At 59.1% G+C, this 19,336-nt stretch overlaps 1 protein-coding gene across 5 annotated transcripts in view; it reads left to right on the top strand.

Moving 5' to 3' along the window:
* LHPP (phospholysine phosphohistidine inorganic pyrophosphate phosphatase) overlaps positions 1-19,336 on the top strand; it is a 121,001-nt gene that overhangs the window by 61,561 nt on the left and 40,104 nt on the right. The window contains exon 7 of one of the 5 annotated variants that reach the window (XM_015590186.2): positions 15,939-16,334. The exons of 3 other annotated variants lie outside the window; for them this stretch is intronic. In XM_015590186.2, coding sequence (XP_015445672.1) covers positions 15,939-15,993 — 55 coding nt within the window. In that variant the 3' untranslated portion in view covers positions 15,994-16,334. Of the gene's footprint in view, positions 1-2,021; positions 2,074-15,938; positions 16,335-19,336 lie in introns of those variants that run through there. One more of the 5 variants, XM_015590187.2, reaches the window with a different exon arrangement.

The following is a 19,336-nucleotide window of genomic DNA, read 5'->3' as shown; positions in this document are numbered from 1 at the left end:
TGGACGTCCAGCCTCTGCCAGGGTGTGGCCCTCACCTGGCTCGCAGGTAAAGGCGTTTTGGGCGTTCTCCCCACTACCTTGTTCCCGGCATGTCTGACACATTGGGCCAGCTGGCAGGACCTTCCAGCCTGGGGCCAGTAGGCTGCTGCTCCTCCAGACTCCTGGGGACCCCACCCTGACCGCAGGCCCCGAGTGGACCAGGGCGTTTCCTCCATCGCGGGCGCTGCGCCCACTGAGGGCCAGGCTCGGTGGTCTCAGTGAGTCCTGGAAACCCAGAGGGTGCTGGTTGCACCACGAGAGGCCTTTTCAGATGAGGTGGCCTAGGCCACCTAGCGAGGCTTCGCAGAGGATGGGCTGGAGCTCTTTGCTGGTGCCTCTGCTGCCACCTTTTTCCTACTGAGAATATCCTGTCCCCGTGGTCAAGTTCTGCAGAGCCACAGCCGCTCTGGGAGCCAGCCCATAGACCCCTTCCTGTGTCCCAGTGACAGGCTTCATCTCCCCTGGGGCAGCGGGCTGGGTCTCCCATTCTGGCAAATTCAGGCAAGGGGTGTTCTTCCCAGTGTTAAGATGCCCTGCCTGTCCCCAGTGGAGGAAGGACAGCTGTCAGCACATCTGACAGACCCCCTCCTCCTGGGGACGTGCCGGAAACGGGGTGTCGGCTTTCCGATCTGCTCCCCTATCACTTCCCAGCCCACGCTGCGCCCTGCACCTGGCACCCTGGTCCTTCAGCACAGGTTCGGGTGCCACCGCTCGAAGGGGGCCCCACCATTCGTGCTGCGTGGATGAGTCAGCTACTCGGAGCTCGCATTTGATGGTCCCTTATTTGTTATTGACTCAAGGTTGGAAGATGTTTTATGAGCCCAGTATATTCTTGACAAGCACTTTGCCCTTTTGGACTTGAGAGGAAAAGTTTCTGGGCCCAGGATTTGGACGTTCTGCAAGGTCCCCCACCCCCGGTCGGGGGCTCAGCACTGCATTTGCACCCCAGCTCGGCTGGGCCCCAGTGCCATCGAGAGCTTTCTGCCCAGCAGGGTGGCCCATGGCTCTGGGGTTCCAGCGGCCTTGCTTGAGGCTGGAAGGTGAGGGCTGCAGAGACCTGGACGGTGGGAGCTGAGGCTGGGTGGAGCCACCCAGAGCCTGATTCGGTTGCACGTCAGACAGCTGCTGCCAGAGCGTTGCCCTTGACTGGGTCTCCCGTGACTTTGCCGCCACCGACTTCACCGTTTTTTCTGTAAGAGGCGCTGGTTTCTCTTCAAAATGAAATAGACTTTTTTTCTAGTGCCAGGTGGCGTTTGAGGGAAGTGAATGAACCTGGGTGTTAATTTTTCAGCAGTGGCAATGGCAGAGTGAGTCAGCGGAGTTCAAAGCTGGGGATGGTTGTCACCAAACAAGAGTGACCACTGTGGGAGTTTAGGACTGAGCTGGTCCCTTCCCGCTTTGTCCCTGCCATGCCCAGGGAAAGGAGCCGCGTGGAGATGAGCTGTGACTTGAGCAGGGTCTGGGCCAGGTCAGGCTCTGAACTCAGTCATCTGACTCTACCCAAGGGCCTGGCGGAAGGAGGTGACAGGTGGCAGCCCCAGGAGTCACGTCTTTGCTGCCATTGTAGTTAAAGCCAGCTAAACCTGAGCCCTCCCTTCGCCTCCTGTGTGGGGGTGGGGTAGGAGCAGGGGCAGGGGTGCCAGGCAGGTCTGGGCAGCTCTGTCTGGCTGCAGCGTGTCAGAGAAGTAAGGGGACACCGCGCTGAGCGTGCAGCAGGAACTGTGGCCCCAGCGTCCTGCCCTGGGCTGGCCGCCTGCCTGGAACGGTCTCCAAACCCGGCAAGAACCTTGCCACCTGGGCTCTGCCGATGCCCCTCAGGACCGACAGAGCCTGCCTGCAGGTGGGGGGCAGCCCCTCTGAGATCTGGGGACAGCCTCGCTGCCATGTCGTGGCTCGGGGTGGCCAGTGCTGTTGGCGCGGAGGCTGGGGGAGGGGGAGTCCTCAAGGCTTCTCATTGTTGCTGCTGCTTTCTGGCACACCAGGGAAGGCACAGTTTTGGTCCACGGATGGAGTCTCTGATTTCTGCATCTTCCCCATGAAGGAGAAAAGGGTGGCTTGTGGCCCCCCGACCCCCACCTCGCAGACACATCTCGATGCAGTTCTTCAGACAGTCACACAATACTGGTTTTCTTTGTGTCGAGGTCGGTGTGCGTTGTGGGCAGGACCCAGGATGGGCCACCCTCCTATACTCCTCCCCCTCTCTGAATGTTTGCAGAGCACCCACCATGTGCCAGGCGCTGTTCTGGCAGATGTCCCTGCCCTCCAGGGTTGTTCTCCCTCGTGGGGACGGGCAGCAGTGACCCAGTGGCTAAACCACAACCGAGATCCTTCTGGAGAGTGAGCATCAAGGCCCTTTCTGATGCTCGCTGGCCTGCCAGCCGCCTCGCCCAGCAGCCAGCTCCCCCGACTGCCCAGCTGCCCGGAGCGTGCGGCCCTCCACGCCCTGCGGCCCTCCACGCCCTCCACGCCCTGCCGTGCTCACATCTTCCTCTTCCCGGGGCCTAGACTGCGCCTCCCACTAGGTGTCCTCAGGTGATTGTCCTTCCTTCAGGCCTGACTCCGCTTCTGGGGAGCTCCTGGGAGAACAGCCCTCATGGGGTCCCCCAGCCTTGGGCTCAGACTGTCTCCCTGCCAGACTGGGACCCAGCCCTCCTCGCCTCAGTGTTCCCTGGCCTGGCGGTGACCCCTGGGCAGCTGAGCTGACTGCCCGGCTCACAGGTGGCGGGGCTGGGAGGTGGTATGAGCCCAGGTGCCTCCTCTGCTCCTCACCTGTGGGCCCCGGGTCTCAGTCCTGTCAGTGTCCAGCCCCCTCATTTAACCCATGCATTCCGTGTGGGGGTCATGTTGCCCCCAAAGGGGCCAGAATTTTTCTTGGGGGTGAAAAACCTTGGATGTTGTTTGTGGCCTTCCAGAGGGACACAGGGTCGGGTGGTGGGGACCTCTTGTTTCTGCCTGCTGAGTGTGATCCCTGTGTTCCTTTGGGGTCACCCTCCCCGACCCCTGCCCACCACAGGGCCACAGGCCTGGACATGGGGCTCAGGCTTGGCCAGTCTGGAGCACACCAAGCTCCTGACCACAGTGATGGGCGTGTGACCTGAGTCAGGCCAGTGACTTGGCCGAGGCTTTTCCAGAACCCCTAGGAAAGTGGCCAGTGAAATATACACTGAAAAGTACCAGTGGCCATCTTGGTCACCCCGGGGAGAACCCTGCCAGAAGGCGAACCCCATAAGCAGGAAAGTAGGAAAGCAGAGCCTAGAGACGGAGAGGTGCTTCCGGTGACACCGAACGCCTGGATCTAGTTTGGTCTGAACCGTGCCCCCCCCTCTGGCTTTTGGTGAGTGGGCCAGGAAGTCGGCATTTTGTCACCGCAGCAGCAGGAGCCCTCGGGGGAGCCGTCCCAGCCTTCCGCTTTCCTTACACACGCGGGTGATGGGGTGTGCCAGGCCCGGTCCCGCTGCTGCCCTCTGCGAGGGCCGGAGAGAGACCTCCGCAGTGGCCTTCAGCTGCACACTGCGGGCTTCCTCCGTGCTCTGGCGAGTGCTGGGAGGGACCTCATTTATCCTCGGAGGCCGCTGTGCCCGTGAGCATGTGTCAGAGCTGCTCCAGGATAGGACGAGCTGCTGGAGAGGGTCAGCCCTCTTCACCGGCCATGACCCGCAGGGGCTGGCGGACCTCCTGCTGGGAGGTGAAGAAGGGACTGCAGCGGTCACAAGGCCAGGGCTAAATAAAGCCTCAAACCATCCGGGAGTCTGGTGACATTTAACTGGCACTTGTAGGTACCAGGTCATTTCTGTCCCTCTGGTCCCTGGGACTGCCCTGGGATGCTGGTCCTGTTTCCCCACTGACAGACACTGAGCTTTCAGTGGCACCAGCTTTCGTTTGCAGATGGAGAAGCTGAGGCCCAGACAGGGCAGGGGCCTGCGTCCTGTCATTTGAGCCTTGGATTCTGCCCAGTCTGTGACTTCCCCCTCTAGGTCATGGGCTGTTAGTGGCAGAGCTGGAGCCAGCTGGTTAGAACCGCAGGTATGGGAGCAGGTGTGTAGGTGTGTGAGCTGCAGAGAGGCCGGAGGGAAAGACACCTGCTTGTTACAGATGATTTGGTTATGTCTTCGCATCCTGGGGTGTCTTTTAAATGTTTTATGAAAGTGTGACACTCTTATGAGAACAAGAGTTATTTTTTAAAGTATGTTTGCGTCCTCCCTTCCCGTAGGTTTGTGAATATGGGGGATCCTTAAAAAGAAAAGCCACCCGAAGGTACAGCTTCATTAGTTTACAAACAGAGACTACCCCATGTACCCTGACGCTTCTGAGCCGTGTGCAGAGCTGACCTGACCCCCCCAACCTGGCTGGGGCCCCTCCTCGCCCACAAGATGGTAAACCCGAGGAGATAGGCCTCCTTGTAACGGAAATGCCCCAGCTCAGCCTCCCCTGCCTTGCAAGGGCGTGGCCAGGGGCGCGGTCTGCACCCCCTGAGGTGTTTTTTCCAGGAGGGATCCAGACGAGGGGCTCTGGGCTTGTGACTAAGCCCGGCGGCTTCTCTGTGACCTCCCCACAGCTCTCCCTCTGTCCAGGTGGCAGGGCCGTGGCCTCGCCATGGCCTCACTCTGTCCCACACCACCTCGTGTGTACACGTGCACACACGTGCACATGCAGACACGTGCGCACACTCACGTGCACACATGTGCACACATACAAACGTGCACGTATCCACTGCACACGCACACATACACGCGCACTCACATGCACATGCGCACACCCACACACGTGTACATGTACACACGTGTGTGCACACACGCACATACGTGTACATATGGGTGCACATGTACACATGCGCGCACACACATGCACATTTTGATCTGTGGCAGGGTGGCCACCTGAGGGAGGGACCCCAGCCTCGGGAGCATAGAATGGGTGTGGACTTGCAGATTACAGACCCCAGGAAGCAGGTCAGGGGGTGTCATGGGCAGAGGGGCCTGATCAGCCCTAGCTGGAGGCAGGTGGTCAGGTGGTGGACGGGAGGCTCCCTATGCTGAAGAGCCAGGCCGGCCTGGACCTGTCACATGAAGCCAGTCCAGGCCCACCTGCCCCACGTCCTCTGAGTGGACACCTCTGACGGCAGGGAACAGGGAGACCTGGTGAAGACCCGGAGGTCAGTGTCAGCCGCAAGGCCCGCTGCTCTCGCGAGGGTCCCCAGGGAGCCTGCATGTCCGCATTCTCCCCTCCCTGTCCTCCCGTCCCCACTCTGCCCTTGGTGTTGCTGCCTCTCTCCAGACCTTTTAGGGTTGACTTTCATTTCCCTGCGTCTTCACGCTGCTTTCTGCTGGGGCCGCTAGAGGGCGCCTTCCCGCCCGGTCTGAGACAGGCGGGACCTCCTCTGAGCCACATGGGGCCAGACCGCACACCCCGCACGGCCCCTCCACGCTCACAGCCCTCTCTCTCTCCCGCAGCTGCTGTGCGTTTCTGCCAGGACTGGGGCAAACTGGCCCCGTGCTTCCTGCCTCTGAGAGCCAGGTCCTGGGAGCCGCTGCAGCCAGGCTCCCGGAGCTTGTCCGCCCCCCACCCCGCCCCTGCCACCCTTCCTGGGTGCAGTCGGTGAGGCGTGGAGAACACGGAGGTGCTGGGGGCCGCGGGTCTCACTGCCAGCTGCAGAGAGAATCTGCTGGCAGCCTGGGCCCCAGGACTTACAGCAGGTGGATCGGCCCCACGTCAGCCGTGCCAGTGCCTTTTTTCCTTTTCCAGCTGGCGCCTTCTCAGGGGAGAGGAGCCTGGGAACTGCGAGTGCTCTTGGCGTGGGGCCTCCCAGCAGCCTCTGCGCGTGCGGGAGAGGCCGGTCTCCACTCCGCGAGGCAGCTCTCCAGCCTCTCCCATCTCCCCTCCTGTCCCTGCCCGGCCTCCAGGCATTCACGCACCTGCACCCTCCGCCTGTCCTGCCTCCCCTCACTCAGCTCACCTGAATCTCGCTGTCGTCCAGGCCTTCCCTGGTGATGGAGTTCCCAGAGTCTTCCCACCTGGATGGGTCCCCGGCTCTGTATAATACTGGCAGAGGGGCCGTCTCAAGGTCAAGGGTAACCCTTGGCAAGCTGGGGTCTGTGCTGGCCACCACCCCAGGGCCATTTCTCTCCTAAGACAAACACAGCTCACCTCCGGGAGAATTATCTGGCACCCCCTTGAGTTCCTGCAGCCTTCTCATTTCCAAATGATTTTCGAGATTTCCAGAATAAACAGAAACTCCATGTACCCCTCTGCCAGAGCGACCCTGTCCAGACTTGCCAGCTCTTCCACTGACTCCTTTATAGAGACGAAGCCCCAGGCCCAGGGCAGCCAGCTCCTCATCCTCTCCAGGCATCTCTGGCCCCGGGCATCTGGGGCGCTTCCCCGGCCTTGCTTGGACTGTCACGATATTGAGTTGTGAAGAGTACAGGACAGTCATTTTGTCTTGTTCCTTCATTATGTGACTCAGGGTATGCACTTTGGGCCAGTGCATCTTGTCTGGGGGCATGCGTGTCAGCTTGCTTCAGTGTGTCAGCGTGTCAGCTTGCTTGGGTGACGTTGACATCGTTTGATTAGGATGTTGACTGCCCTAAGGTTATGTAAAAGTATGGGTTATTTTCCCTTTTTGATTTAATAACTAGTTTTGGGGAGATACTTAGAGACTAAAAATTCTTTCTTCACCTGCTTTTATCCACTAGTTTTAATGTCTGTTGCTACTTCTTGAATTAATTATTTCTGTGATGGTTGCCAAGTATTTCCATCATTGGTTCTTACATTTCTTATTAGTATTTTGCTGCAGTGAAGAATGTTTTCTTAGCCCCATTATTTATTTGTACCAGAAGGGACTTGCAGATTACTATTTAATTTAGTGGGTTATAATCTGTTATTACTGTAATTTACTTTGATGCTCATATGGTCCCCGAATTGGCCAGTGACAGCCCCTCCAAGCTGGCTCTGCGTCCTTTTGACACATCCCCAGCGTTCGGGAGCCCTTCCTTACTTTCTGGCACAAAAAGATGTTTCAGGTTCAGCACGTTTCGTCTCTGCCTCAGCTCTGGAGTCAGCCGTTTCTCCAAGGAGTCCTGGTTTCTTTTAGTGGAAAGTGATATTTAGAGTCAAAGACCAGGGCGCTGTCTGCTCTTGTATCGCCTCTGGGTGTCGCTGCTCTCAGGCCGTCTCCGTGGGCAGAGGTAGGAAACATACGCATGCGTATACACGCGCGCTTCACACATCCGTCCGTTCGTGTCTCTGCACCTAATTAACTGTCGAAAACCCTGAGTTCACAGCAGTACCTCTGATTCCAGTCCAACACCATCCCAGCCTTCTGCCTTTGCAAATTTGTACCTTCCTTCTCCAGCAGAGAGAAACCTGGTTTACATTATTCTCTCTCCATTTACTTGTTTGCTGAGGCCGCTTGTGTATAGACAATCCCTGACCTCGCTGGGCTGCCATCCACCCGCCACCCACCGCCCCAGAGCTCTCCTTACGTGGTACCCTAGTGCCCCTCCCATGCCTGGGCACTGCGAGCTGCGCCTCCCCCCGCGGAACAAAGGAAGACCCCAGGCCTTGCTGGCTCATGTGTCTCTCCACTTTCCCTCCCTGCTCCTTGAGTCAAGGGACTGGGTCTTTGCCAGTTTTGTTGTCCCCACAATGCCTCGGATGTGGCAGACGCTCTGCGTTTGTTAAACTGAGTAACATGGTCTTCTCCATCGCGAAGGGTCTCTCAGCCTCCCAGACCCTTTTCACGTTCAGGGTTCTCATCCGATCCTCGCAGGTAGGCAGAGAAAAGCTTCTGTTTTGTGGGGAAGAAGCCAACTCGCCCGGCTGGTATGAGTGTTCCAGGGAGTTGCCAGCGTGTCTGTCCCAGTTGTCCCTATGCCACAATGGAAGCCTAGCCACGTGGTATGAGAGTGTCCTTTGCGAAGGCAGCCAGCACTCGCCTGGCTGCTGCTGCCTTGGAAGAGATGCTCTCCAGAGACAGAACCCCAGGCTCAGTGCTGGCTCTACCGCTCACCCGCCAGGAGGATGCTGAGCCTCAGCCTTCTCACCTGTAAAATGGAGCTTTCGGGGGTCATTCCCTCCGCACCTCCGTACCTCCGTCCGGTACGGGAGGAGCTCAGTAAGTTCCCGACTGCAGGGCAGGCCAGTGAAACACGGGTGCACCACGCAGCAGGACCCCGGCTGCCGGCCCTCCCTCCGGATGTGCGGGCATTCCCGAAGGCAGGCTTGGCCAGGCCCGCGCTGCTGGCTGCAGTCACAGGGGGCGTGGACTGGGACAGTCAGGGCACCACCACTTTGAAAACTTACCCGCAGAGACCATGTCCTCTGATTTCCGAAACACATTCTCCGTCTTCCCTTTGTGGGGGACTGGATGGCAGGGCTCAGAAGTTTATGCATTGGAGTAGGGGCAGGGAAAGGTCCAGGTACGACCGTGTAAGAGTTCTCTTGCTGCTCGTGACCTTGTGGCAGCTGGGCAGAGCATGGCCTGCAGCGGGGCCAGCCTCTCCCAGAAGGATTGGAAAAGTGGGCTGGTCCTTAAATGGGGCGCTGTTGGCTGCATCTGGGCTGCTGCCGGCCCTCCTTGCCCCCATGCCAGGAGAGGCATCTCACCCCTGCTGCTGGCCGCCTGCTCCTCCCACCCAGCTGCATCCAAAAGGCAGCTCAGCTTTGCAGGCACCTACTACATGTTCAGCAGTGTATGGGGAGACCAGATGGATGAGACGAAGTGGCTTGGACAATCCCAGCCCAGTGCTGGGCCTGAAGCGTGTTCGGGGGGACCCTTTGCGGGGTGCTTAAGGAGGACTTGGCGAGATGCAGAATGCAGGGGTGAGGCACATGGGGTGGGGGTGGCAGCTCAGGATCACCTGCTCAGCAGGGATCAATCGTGTCTGCCCTGGTCAGTGACCTACCCTCTGTGGGTCCAGAGTGGGACACACTGTGGGTTCTGAACGTTTGGGGTTGGGGCTGAGGACACCAGGGCCCGGATACGGTGGGCCGGCTGGAGCAGAGCCCGTTGCTGCAGCAGCACCTCCCAAAGGCCCCAGAGTGAGACCAAAAGGCGGCGGGCTGCAGGAGAGGTCCCGCAACATGGTCACCTGTGCTTAAGGAGCACAGGCCCCTCGGGGCCGCCTGGATAGCCACTGCCAGGAGTCCGGCAGCGCTGTCTTTCCCCCCGGCGCTAGGCAGCTGGGCCCGGGGCCGGGCTGGGTCCGCCTGGGGCTTCCTCCTCCGCACCCGCACCCGAGTGTTCTCTCTGCTTTTTTGCTGTTGTTCCCTGTGGGTGAGATTGTGAAGACAGCCGGTGGCCGGGAGGGGGCAGCACTGGCTCGTCAGAACCTGCAGTGGCACGTGGGCGGGAGGCCTGAGCTGCTCTCAGCTTGACCAGCCCTGGTCCAGGAACAGGGCAGGCGGGAAGGGCCTGGATGGGCTCTCTGAGCCGTCAGCCAGCATATGGGCCTGCATGGGCTGCTTCGCCTCTCCATGCTCCACTCCTGTCTGTAACATGCAGATGCTGCTGCTGATCTTGCAAAAGGCTGTACAGGCCAGCCCGGCAGGTACAGGTGAGCCTGTGGTGAGCCCTGTCTGCTCTCTCCCTGGTGCCTGACCAGGATCTCTCGCGGTTCCTGGCACTGTCTGTAGCTCAGCCTGGCTCACGCGGCCTGTGAAGAGCTCATTGACCTGGCTGTGTGAAGTAGCAGTTAGGTCTTGCAATTGGTCCCAAATGAAGACTTTCGCAGGACCTGGGTATTTCCTCACATGTCCTGGACTCATCTGGAAGATTTCTCTGTAGGCAGTGTTTTCTCTTGGTCCTCGGAGTTACCAGCACATGGGGTGCGTGGATCCCGGCCAGGCTGTGTGACCGTGAGCCAGGTACTTGTGCCTCAGTTTCCTCACTGCAGATGGAGGTACTAATGTCTCACCTTCCTGAGGTCATTGGTAAGACACTAATTGTGACAGCCACAGACGTAGGTAGGACCTCCTTCACCAGAGACTTCATTAGTTTGCTTACCCTCAAAACAACCACACGGGATGGTTAACTGATATAATTTCAGAGAGGTCAGGGAACTCACTGAAGGTCACAGAGCTGGTGAGAGCCAGCTTCCAAGCCGCTCCAGGCTGTGCAGGGTCACCTGTGATCACTGTCCTTAAACTGTCTGCTAGTCCTGTGGCTTTTTCAATCGCGTCGGCCGCCGGAGGCGTGTGCTGTGAAGGCCCGGGGGTGGGGGTGGGGTGCCAGGAGGGGCCAGGGCTGAGAGAAGGGCTTACTTGGGAGCTCTCAGGCTGGGGGCCCTAAGCCTGTTCCGCTCTGGCTCCTTGGGAGTAGGGGGACTGAGGTGGGGCTTCTGGGCCCTGCCCCTGATCCAGCCAGAGCGCCCTCTTGTACATTATGGGATTCCTTGCAAATTCCTGGGCCGGGGGTGGAAGGTTCTATTGCTTCAAAAGCGTTGAAAAGGCCTGAGGAGCAGCGATCATCTCCAGCCCCCCGACCCGACCCCCGCCCCACTCACACACCTGCCCTTCACAAGCGAGGTGGAGGCGGGGCGGGAACTGGCACCAGGCCCCCGCCCCACGCCCACTCCGCTGGTGTAAGCAGTCCACCCAGCAGCTGAATGGGCCCGGGCCTGTCCTTGGGCCCCTTCCTAAGGGTCCACCCGCAGGCCTCGGGGTCTCATGGACTTCGTGTCTGGAGCTGTGGAGTCCAGGCAGCCTGTGGAAGCCACTCCTTGTTTTGTTCTGGAGTCAGCCGGGTGGGAGAAGAAGGGGTTAACCTGTTTGGAACCTGCCAGTAACCTGTTTGGAACCTGCCGGGAACGAGGAAGCATCTGTGTTGCCATGTGAAACAGTTAAAACAAACTCCCGCTCAGCCCCTCTGCAGCCACCCCAGGCCGCCCCACACGGCTCTGGATGGGGCTGGATGGGATCTCGTGAGCGCCTCCTGGTGTCCCAGCTCCTCTCTGCAGGCGTGAGAGGGTCCCTGATCCTGTGGGTGGTGGATGGGACGTGGACCGGACAGGACGAGGGCTGGCCCAGGGACCAGCCGGTGCCTCCCGGAGCCAAAGTAGGCATCTCCCGGTGGGCTCCGTGCGCTGAGGGCTGCGGAGGCCGATGGCCAGCAGGGCTGGGGAGCTTCGGTGCCACTTTGGAAGGGACCCGTGGAAGGCAGGAAGTGGGACGGGCCCCATTTGGCAGAGACCATTGGGAGCCTGAAGTATTTAAAAACAAAGCCGGTGTCACAGCTCGGACCTGTCAAGGCTCGGTTTGGACAGTGGCCCTCGAAGGGTCACGTTGGAAGCTATCGGTGGCCTTTTGCTGCTGAGAGAAGGGTGGACTGAGCCACGAGGGGTTGGGCGCCTGGACTGGTCCCAGCTCTGCTGTGGACTGCCAGGTGGTGGCTCAGGCCGCCTGACCTCTCTGGTCATAAAAATAACAGCCTTCTTCACGGAGTAATCCAGCGCTTACCAGGTGCCGGCGCAGGCACTTTTCCTCCCTTGCGCAGTCAGCCTGCGGGTTACTGTAGCAGTGTCTGGGTTTTAAGTGAGACAGACATTCAGTAACCACCTGGTGGACCCAGGCATCTAACCAGCTGTGTCTGACTCTGCTTGCAGCCCCTGCTCAACTCACCCAGTTTCCCCACCTGCCCTTTCTGCCTCTCTGAGAGGTCCTGGGATGTCTTGGGGGCCTAGGGAGATGTCGGGGGTGTCAGAGTTCTTCCTTTATGGCACGGCTGTGGTTGCCAGAAGTGGGGACCTAGGTGGGAGAGGCAGCATGAATTGGGGCCACAGAGAGCGGGTGACAGGCGTGCCCAGGCCAGAGTGGCTTGTGCAGTCAGGCAGGGTGGGAAGGCCGGGCCCTGTTGAGGGCTGTCAACACCCGGGGAGCCTCTTCTGCCTCCCCGCCGAGCCTCAGGCCTGCAGCAGACGCTATGAGCCCACAGCCTCCCTCAGCCCTTGCAGGCTCCATCAAGAGATGCTATCTCAGGCCGTGCCCATTAGAGCTAGTGGCTGGGCTCCGTCTCACCCATCATGCTGCCCCCACTTCACAGAGGAGGAAACAGAGGCCAGAGAGCCAGGTGGTCAGCGTGAGGGCCAGCCCCAGGAGCTGGGTCCCCATTTTCAGGTCCTGTGGACCCCTTTTCTGTGCCACTGCCCTGAGGGTAGGGGAAAGGCTGGTATTACCGCGGCTCTGGAGGTATCAGCGGGCGTGAGTAATTTAGGTTGCATTGTAAACAAGCGCTGCTGGGCTCATTTCGCCCTATTATGTGTGTGGGTTTGTGTTTCCTAAGCACGGAGCCTTGGGATGTGGGCAGGCTCCGGTGGGAGGGTGTGGCCACCTTAGACGAAAAGGCCGTCATAGGGCTCAGCAGGGTCCTTGACTCTCCACTCTGACCGAGGCCTCTTCGGGGCATCACCGCACCAGTTCCCCCTTCCTAGGTGACCCAACCAGAGCCTCCCTCCTGGTGCCGAGGGCTGGGCCCACCACACAGGGCTCACGCGTTCGGTGGGCACCCTGCTATTTGCTGTTACTTTTCCTGCGTCTGCAGGTCTCACCTCCATAGGCCTGACCGGCTCACGGCTCTCTTCTCAGCCTTGTGGGAGCTTTGAAGTGGGGAGGAGAGAGGCCCAGTGCCACGAGGCTCTGGTCTGCACATGCCCAGCAGCTTCCGGAGAGCAGCCTGTGCTGCTCTGAGCCCTCGCCCGAGCTGGCCGAGGGGACCCTGGGGATGGGCCTCCTTCCCCTGAGACGGAGGGTCACGCACGGCTGCCTTGACCTGGGCAGCTGCCCACCCAGTCTGCTGCTTATCTCTGGCTACTCGGATCTGGAGGAGACCGGTGGCAAAGAAAAATGTGGCCGTCCTTTAGAGACCCACGTCTGGGAGAACCCTAGGGGTGATCTAGGTCCTGTGCTCCCGCCCCGTCGTGTGGAAAGTGTGCCCAGAGTGGCTGCTCACCTGCCAGGTGACACGGCTCTCTGGAAGCTGATGCACGTGGAGCCCAGGTCTGCTCACCAGCTCTACGGCGGGCGGCAGACGAGGGAAGCGCCCCCGAGAAGCTCGCGCCTTGTCCCGTGGCATTTCACGGTACTTTATTCCTGACGATGTTGCACAGATTGGATTGTTTTCAGCTGGGCCACGTGGGGTCGGAGGGTAAGTTTGCTGCAACTTGGGCAGATGGAGTTCAAGTGCAGAGTGGTTGCTCCGGGCCTCTTCCCGGGGGAATTGGGTGGTTCGAGGAAATGCGAGGTGTCCCTGAGGCCTGCCAGACAGTCCCCAAGTGTTCCCTGCAGCTCACCAGCCGTCTGGAAACCCAATTCATCTCTGCCCCCCAAAAGTACAGTCGGGCCCAAGGGCCTGGGAGGTAAAGCCCTGCCCTCCACCGCTATCCTGGGCCCAAGTTTCCCCAATAATCAGTGATGGGCAGACCAGTAAAAGCAATAGCTAGTGTTTATCGTGACGTGCCAGACGCGTGCTGAATGCTTCTGCAGCTTGTGTGTCTGTTCTCCCCCAACCTGGGCGTCGGCACTCCGGTTATTGTTCCCACTTAAGGGGTAAGGAAGCTGAGGCCGGAAGGAACGGGAGCAGGGCGTGAACTCAGGCAACTGACTGCAAGATGTGCCCCTTATGCGTCCCCAACCCTCACCTGGGCTCCAAATGGCCACAGGTGATGGAATCTCTGAGCCCTGAAGCTCACGGAGGAACTAGCCTGCCAGCTCCTGAGCTCCAGTGATAGACAGGTTCGCAAGTCTCATGCCAGTCTGCACGATAGCGGTGTAGACCGGGAGCGAGGGGGCACTGAGGCTTGGCCACCTGTGGGTGGGCCCCGTGGTCCTGCCAGTGATGTGACTTCAGCCCTCAAGACAAACTGCAAGGGCTTCTTAGAACAACACGTGGGGTTGGTGGGGGTTCCTGATACTACCTGTACAAATCAGTGATGCTGGAGGCCGGAGTCGGGGACTGGTGAGCCAGGCTCTGGCAGGGATGGGGTGATGGTCCCTTCACCCCACCTTCCCACCCTGAAGTCCCTGAGTGGCTGGGAAGATGCCACCGTCTGCTCAGTGGCAGAGCAGCCTGTGCCCACACTCAGTCTCTGCCCAGATACAACAAAGGGGCTTTGAGGGGCTCTCCCAGGACACTCTTCCAGCCGATGTTCTTGGAACTGGAAGCCCTTGCAGGCTGGGGGACTGAGTCACAAAGGCCATTGTCATGCAGTTGCCCCCCTGACCTTCCCTTGGAGCCTTGTGGCCCAAAGTTAGACCTGAAGGGCATCCGAGGCCTGGGGCCCTGGACCGGTGCTCAGGCCAGCACGGGGTGTGGGGGCTCTCTGTGGCGTGGGTGTGCCCCTGGGCCCCTGGCTCCCGCTACATGGACTGTGACCCTGTGTGGAGCTGTCTGTGCAGCTCAGCCATGCGGTGACTTCCCCTCACTTACTGAACTACGTGTTCACAAGTATGTTCACAGTAGAGGCTGGAGGCTCATCCTCCCCTCATGGCCTCGTTCCTGGGGCCCTTGCTGCCCTGCGTGCTCCTTGCCTGCCCGCCCCTCCCCATCTGACCTCACTGTCATGGGGTTTCCGCGGGCGTGTCCCAGGTGCATTTCACCACTGTCCAGCTGTCCTCCCAGCCGATGTACTCCCCAAAGGGACTAGAGCTCATGACCGACCTGAGGGAAACACTGTCCTCCAGCTGTTGGACCCCTACTGCTGGCACGGGCCAGCCCGAGACACATGTCCTACACTCAGGAATCCACACCCCAGCCTGGGGTAGTCACACCAGTGGGACAAAGCAAGTGCCAGGTGACTGTCTGCAGATGCCGTGGGAAGGCGAGGTCTGGGGACCCCACGAAGGCTGAGACTTAGGAGCCGGGAGGCAAGAAGTCTTTCTGGGCTTGGGCTTTCCTCCCAAGATGGAATATCCTGGTTGCCAGGGTCACTTGTAGCACAGCATTGAGTTGCTGGTGGCGAGCACGTGGGGTTTACCTGGCACTTCTCTGCCGTGGGGCGGGTTCAGCGGGGCCTGTCTGGGCCCGAGCACAGAAGCCCATGGAAAAGCCATTTTTACCTTGAAGAACTCCATTAATCCTCCTACTTTTTATGTGTTTGACAGTGTGACCAATGTTGTTTTTTTTTTAAGAAATTAATGTAATTTTTCCAATCATATGAGAGATGCACACCCTCTTTGGAAAATATGAAAAAGCACAAAGAAGGAAGTAATCCTAGTCCCACCTCCCACAGGGAACCGTGGCAAGCATTTTGTTCTGCCCGTTTCCTTAAAAATGCAGTTATTTATAAAGCACGGTCTGGGGTTGGAGACTGTACCCAGAGAGTCTCTTGCATCTGAGCTAGTTCCCGTCTCGGGGACAGGATTGTGCCTTCACAGAAGTGCAGCCCCTGGCCTCCCAGCCCAGCTGTCCAGGATGGAGCCTGCCCAGGAGGCCTCAAGTCCAGCAGAGCCGGAGGGCAGGCTAGCCCCGCCCCCCAAACTCCGGGGCTGCCCAGAGAGACAGAGAAGGTCTGAGCCAGGCCCAGGCGGTTCCTCCCTTCCATCTGTCACCCACCAGGGAGGCCTCTCGGCCCCGGGGTGTGGAGTAAAGCCGATCGTCATGTCTCCTGGGAATGGAGTAGATCCCCCTTTTCTCCCCGGAAGCCCTGGGTAGGAGGAACTGTGCCCCTGACATGCAATCATGGCTCTGGGAGAGCCAGCCACAAGCTCTGGAAAAGTGCCCTGAGCCTGGCTCCTTCTGCATGAGGCTGGAGGCTCAGGTGGGTCATCACAGCTTCCTGTACCCAAGGACAGGGAGAATGTCCACCCGTTAGCGGGGTTAAAGGTCATGGGGATCAGATGAGACACTGCCCTGGTGTTGCAGGCGAATTGTGTCCCCCAAGACCTGTGACTGCGACCTTATTTTCAAACAGGATCGTTGCAGACTTAATTGAGATGAGGTCTTACTGGAGTAGGGTGAGCCTTTAATGCATTGTGACTGGTGTCCTTAAGAAAAGAGAAGAGATACCAAGACAGACACAGAGGGAAGATGGCCACGTGAAGACAGGCAGTCAAAGTCCAAGGCGGCAAGCCAAGGAACGCCTGGGGCCCCAGGCCACCAGGAGCTGGAAGACATGGAACTAGGCTCCTCCCCCGGAGGCCCCGGAGGCCCCGGAGGGAGTGCCCGCACCTTGATTTCAGACTCCGGCCCAGGACCATGAGAGAACATATATATTTCTGTGTCTTAAGCCCCAGTTTCTTGTGCTTTGTTACAATCACTATTAGCCAGGCCTGTCTAGTATGACTTGAAATAAATACCAGACATCATATCATTTTGTCCAAAAACATTTCAGTCCAGAGCTAGACACTGGCCGACTAGGGAAGGGGTGGGGTGAGGGGAGTCAGGGGGATGGCAGGCAGGGGTTTTGGGGCAGTGGGGTGGGGAGCGGGAGGGGGGGGGCATGGGGCGGAGGTAGGGAGGGCTGGAGCTGCAAGTGACAGGTGGAGGTGAGATCAGCAACGGCCACACTGCTTGTCCAGCTGAGCCTCAGCTCGAACGTGGCCAGGACAGCAAAGCCGGCTCTTTCTGCTGTGACCGTCTCACAGGTCAAGGCTGGTGGTCTTGAAGTCTCTGACCTGGAGGGAATGGAGAAGGGGGACATTATAGAATCAATCTATACATTTTTAAATGCGTGGCTTCTTTTTACTGTTAAGTAGCAGTGGTGATTATCGTGTCTAGTCCTGAATGGGAATTAGGAAATCTAATAAGAGAATCTGGTGTAATTACATTTTCCCACCGAACGACTTCCCCACAGTGCATCGAGGACTTGGAATCCCTTTGCCAAATGAATCTTATCTGCTAAATTCAGAAGTTTAGGGGAGAGGAAGGAAGTCTCTGAGCCCTAGTTCTGGAAAAAAGCTTTATTTTCTTTTTTCTTTTTTTAGCTCAAGTCTTATTTGTAAAATCTTAAAAACTCATAGATGAAACCTGTAGGTACTTCCTTCCCTTTGTTGGGGCACAGTGTATGTGATTCCCCTGGTGGCCAGTTAGTGAGGTTCATGGGAATGGGACGGTCGCCCACGGAGGGGCCTGCCAGCCCACCGGCCGCTAGCTGCATCCACGGGCGTGGTCTCTGGCATCAGAGGCCCAGGTTGGAATCGAGGCCTGGTCACTGCCTGATGGGGCACTTTGGGGCAAGTGACAAACTCTCTGAGCCTTGCTTTTCTTGCCTGTGAGTGGGGTTGGTAGTGCCTACTTTTCAGGTGTCCAGTGACAGTCAAACCCAGTCGTATCTGTAAAGCACCTGGCGCAGCCACCGCTGGCCTTCCAGGGTGCGGGTGACACAGACGCCGTGACCTTGGCAAGCAGGGCTCAGAGGCCTGGGGGTTGGACACAGTTCTCTTGTTCATGCCGGCGAGCTGGGCTTGAACATCTCTGGCGATGGGGGGGCTCGTTTCAAGGGAGCCTGGTCTGCCGTTGATACTGTCATCTCTGTGCCTCTGCTGACCTCTGTCTTGTGGCCTCTATTCTCAGGCTGCTGCAGGGCAAGGACTGGTGGGTGACCGGTCTTGGTGGTTGAGCCTGTGCTGGAGGATGATGGGCCCCCGATGACACACCCCTTCTTGTGCTGTCAGCAGAGAGGACCCGCCCCCCACTCCCCAAATAGCGTATCTGCTTCTGTCTGTAAGATTTCTGGACACGTGTGCTGTGGGAGGAGGGACATCGTGAGTCTCGAGGACGGGGTGGTCCAGCTGCCCTGGCGTGGAGGCCGCCATGGAGGGCCCAGCCACAGCCTGTTATGTGCACAGGCCTCGTTCCTGCGTGTGCACGGGTGCGTGTGTGTGGGTTTTCCCCACTTTGACCATGGAGCCGCAGGCATGCTTCTCCTCCGCAGGCTGTGGCTCTGGGAGAGGGGCTTTGGGGTGCCACTGCGGGAGGGGGTCGCCAGGGCAGCAGGGTGGGTGCGGCTGGTCCACAGAGGCCTGGGAGGCCGAGCGCCCTGCCCACAGCCTTGCTGCCTGCTCTGTGACCCCAGGGTAATGTCCACACTTGGTCACAGGGAGTAGCTCTGTGCCCCACAGAGGGCGCTGGTCAAGGTGGGGGTCTAGGGCCCAGCTCAGGAGCCGGACAGTCACTGGATGACCTTGCCGTCCGGGGTTCTCGGTGTGAGCCTGCAATGCTGCCATTTCCACGTAGCCCGTCTGTAACATGGGGCCACAGGAGCCGCGACCTCCCACGACATCGTGTGTCCCTAGAAATGGTGCCTGTTGTCGTCCTCGTCATACCTGCCGGCATCAGTGCCTCTCCACACTCTGGGGGCCCCTGGCACCAGGCGAGGCTCCTCGGGGGGCGGGGCTCCCATCTCTGGCCTGCTGAGCTGAGTTGCTGGTCTCTCCTGGGAGCCTGGGTTCACTGCTGGGACACACAGAGGACTTCCGGAGAGTGCTGTGCGGGTCTTGGGCCAGGTCCTGTGTCCTGAGGCCCTGAGATTCTTCACACCCTCTCCGCGGCCTGCGGGCACTTCCTGCCCTCTCCCCCCAGGGCTCCCCCGGACCGTCCTCTTGAGCCCTTCCTCACTGTCCCCCTTGTCACCCCATCCATCCTGTAGGCTTTCAGGTGGGGGCTCCGAGCACTCCATCACCGCCCTCTGTGCCCGGGTGGCCCTGTGGCCTCCCCACTCCCCACCCTGGAAAGTGGGCTAATAATATTCACCGCCTCTCTCCAGAGATAAGGAGAGAGCAGCTCCTCTGCCTGGAGAGGCCGTGAGTCACAATTAAGGGGAGAAAGGGGGGCTCCTGGGCTGTCCTCTGGAGGAGCCGCTGAGCTGGACACAGCCCTTAGCCCCGCAGTCCTGTCCAGATGAGGCCTAGAGGGACTGGCGTGAGGACGCCGTTCTCTGGAAAACGCTGAGACCACGTGGACCGCCCTCTCCCTCCCTCCCTCCCAACTCCCAGATGCCCCGGAGCCTGCGGAGGGCCAGCCCCAGCGTGAGGCCCTTAGGGCACCAGCATTGTGCTGGCCTGGCCCTGAAGAATTAGGGGAGCCCTTTGCTGATTAATATGCCATATACGCTTTGGGTTTAATTGGAGCATAATTGTAATCCATATGCCTGTTAAGGTAATTACACTTATAAACCTAATATAATCCATAGATCAATGGGTGCAGAGCTAATTAAGGCAACTGTAATTAACATTTACAAAAAACCTTGCAATTACCGGAGTATCCTCTAAGCTGGCCTTCCGAGCGATAATGAGGCCGCTTGGGCTCCGCACCTCCTGGAGCCTTTGATTCTGCACCTCAGGCCTCTGGGCACCGAGAGCTCGGCTCGGC

This window comes from Pteropus alecto, unplaced genomic scaffold (assembly GCF_000325575.1).
Source record: "Pteropus alecto unplaced genomic scaffold, ASM32557v1 scaffold74, whole genome shotgun sequence".
NCBI classification, from domain to species: domain Eukaryota; kingdom Metazoa; phylum Chordata; class Mammalia; order Chiroptera; family Pteropodidae; genus Pteropus; species Pteropus alecto.
This window is presented reverse-complemented; position numbering and strand designations above follow the sequence as displayed.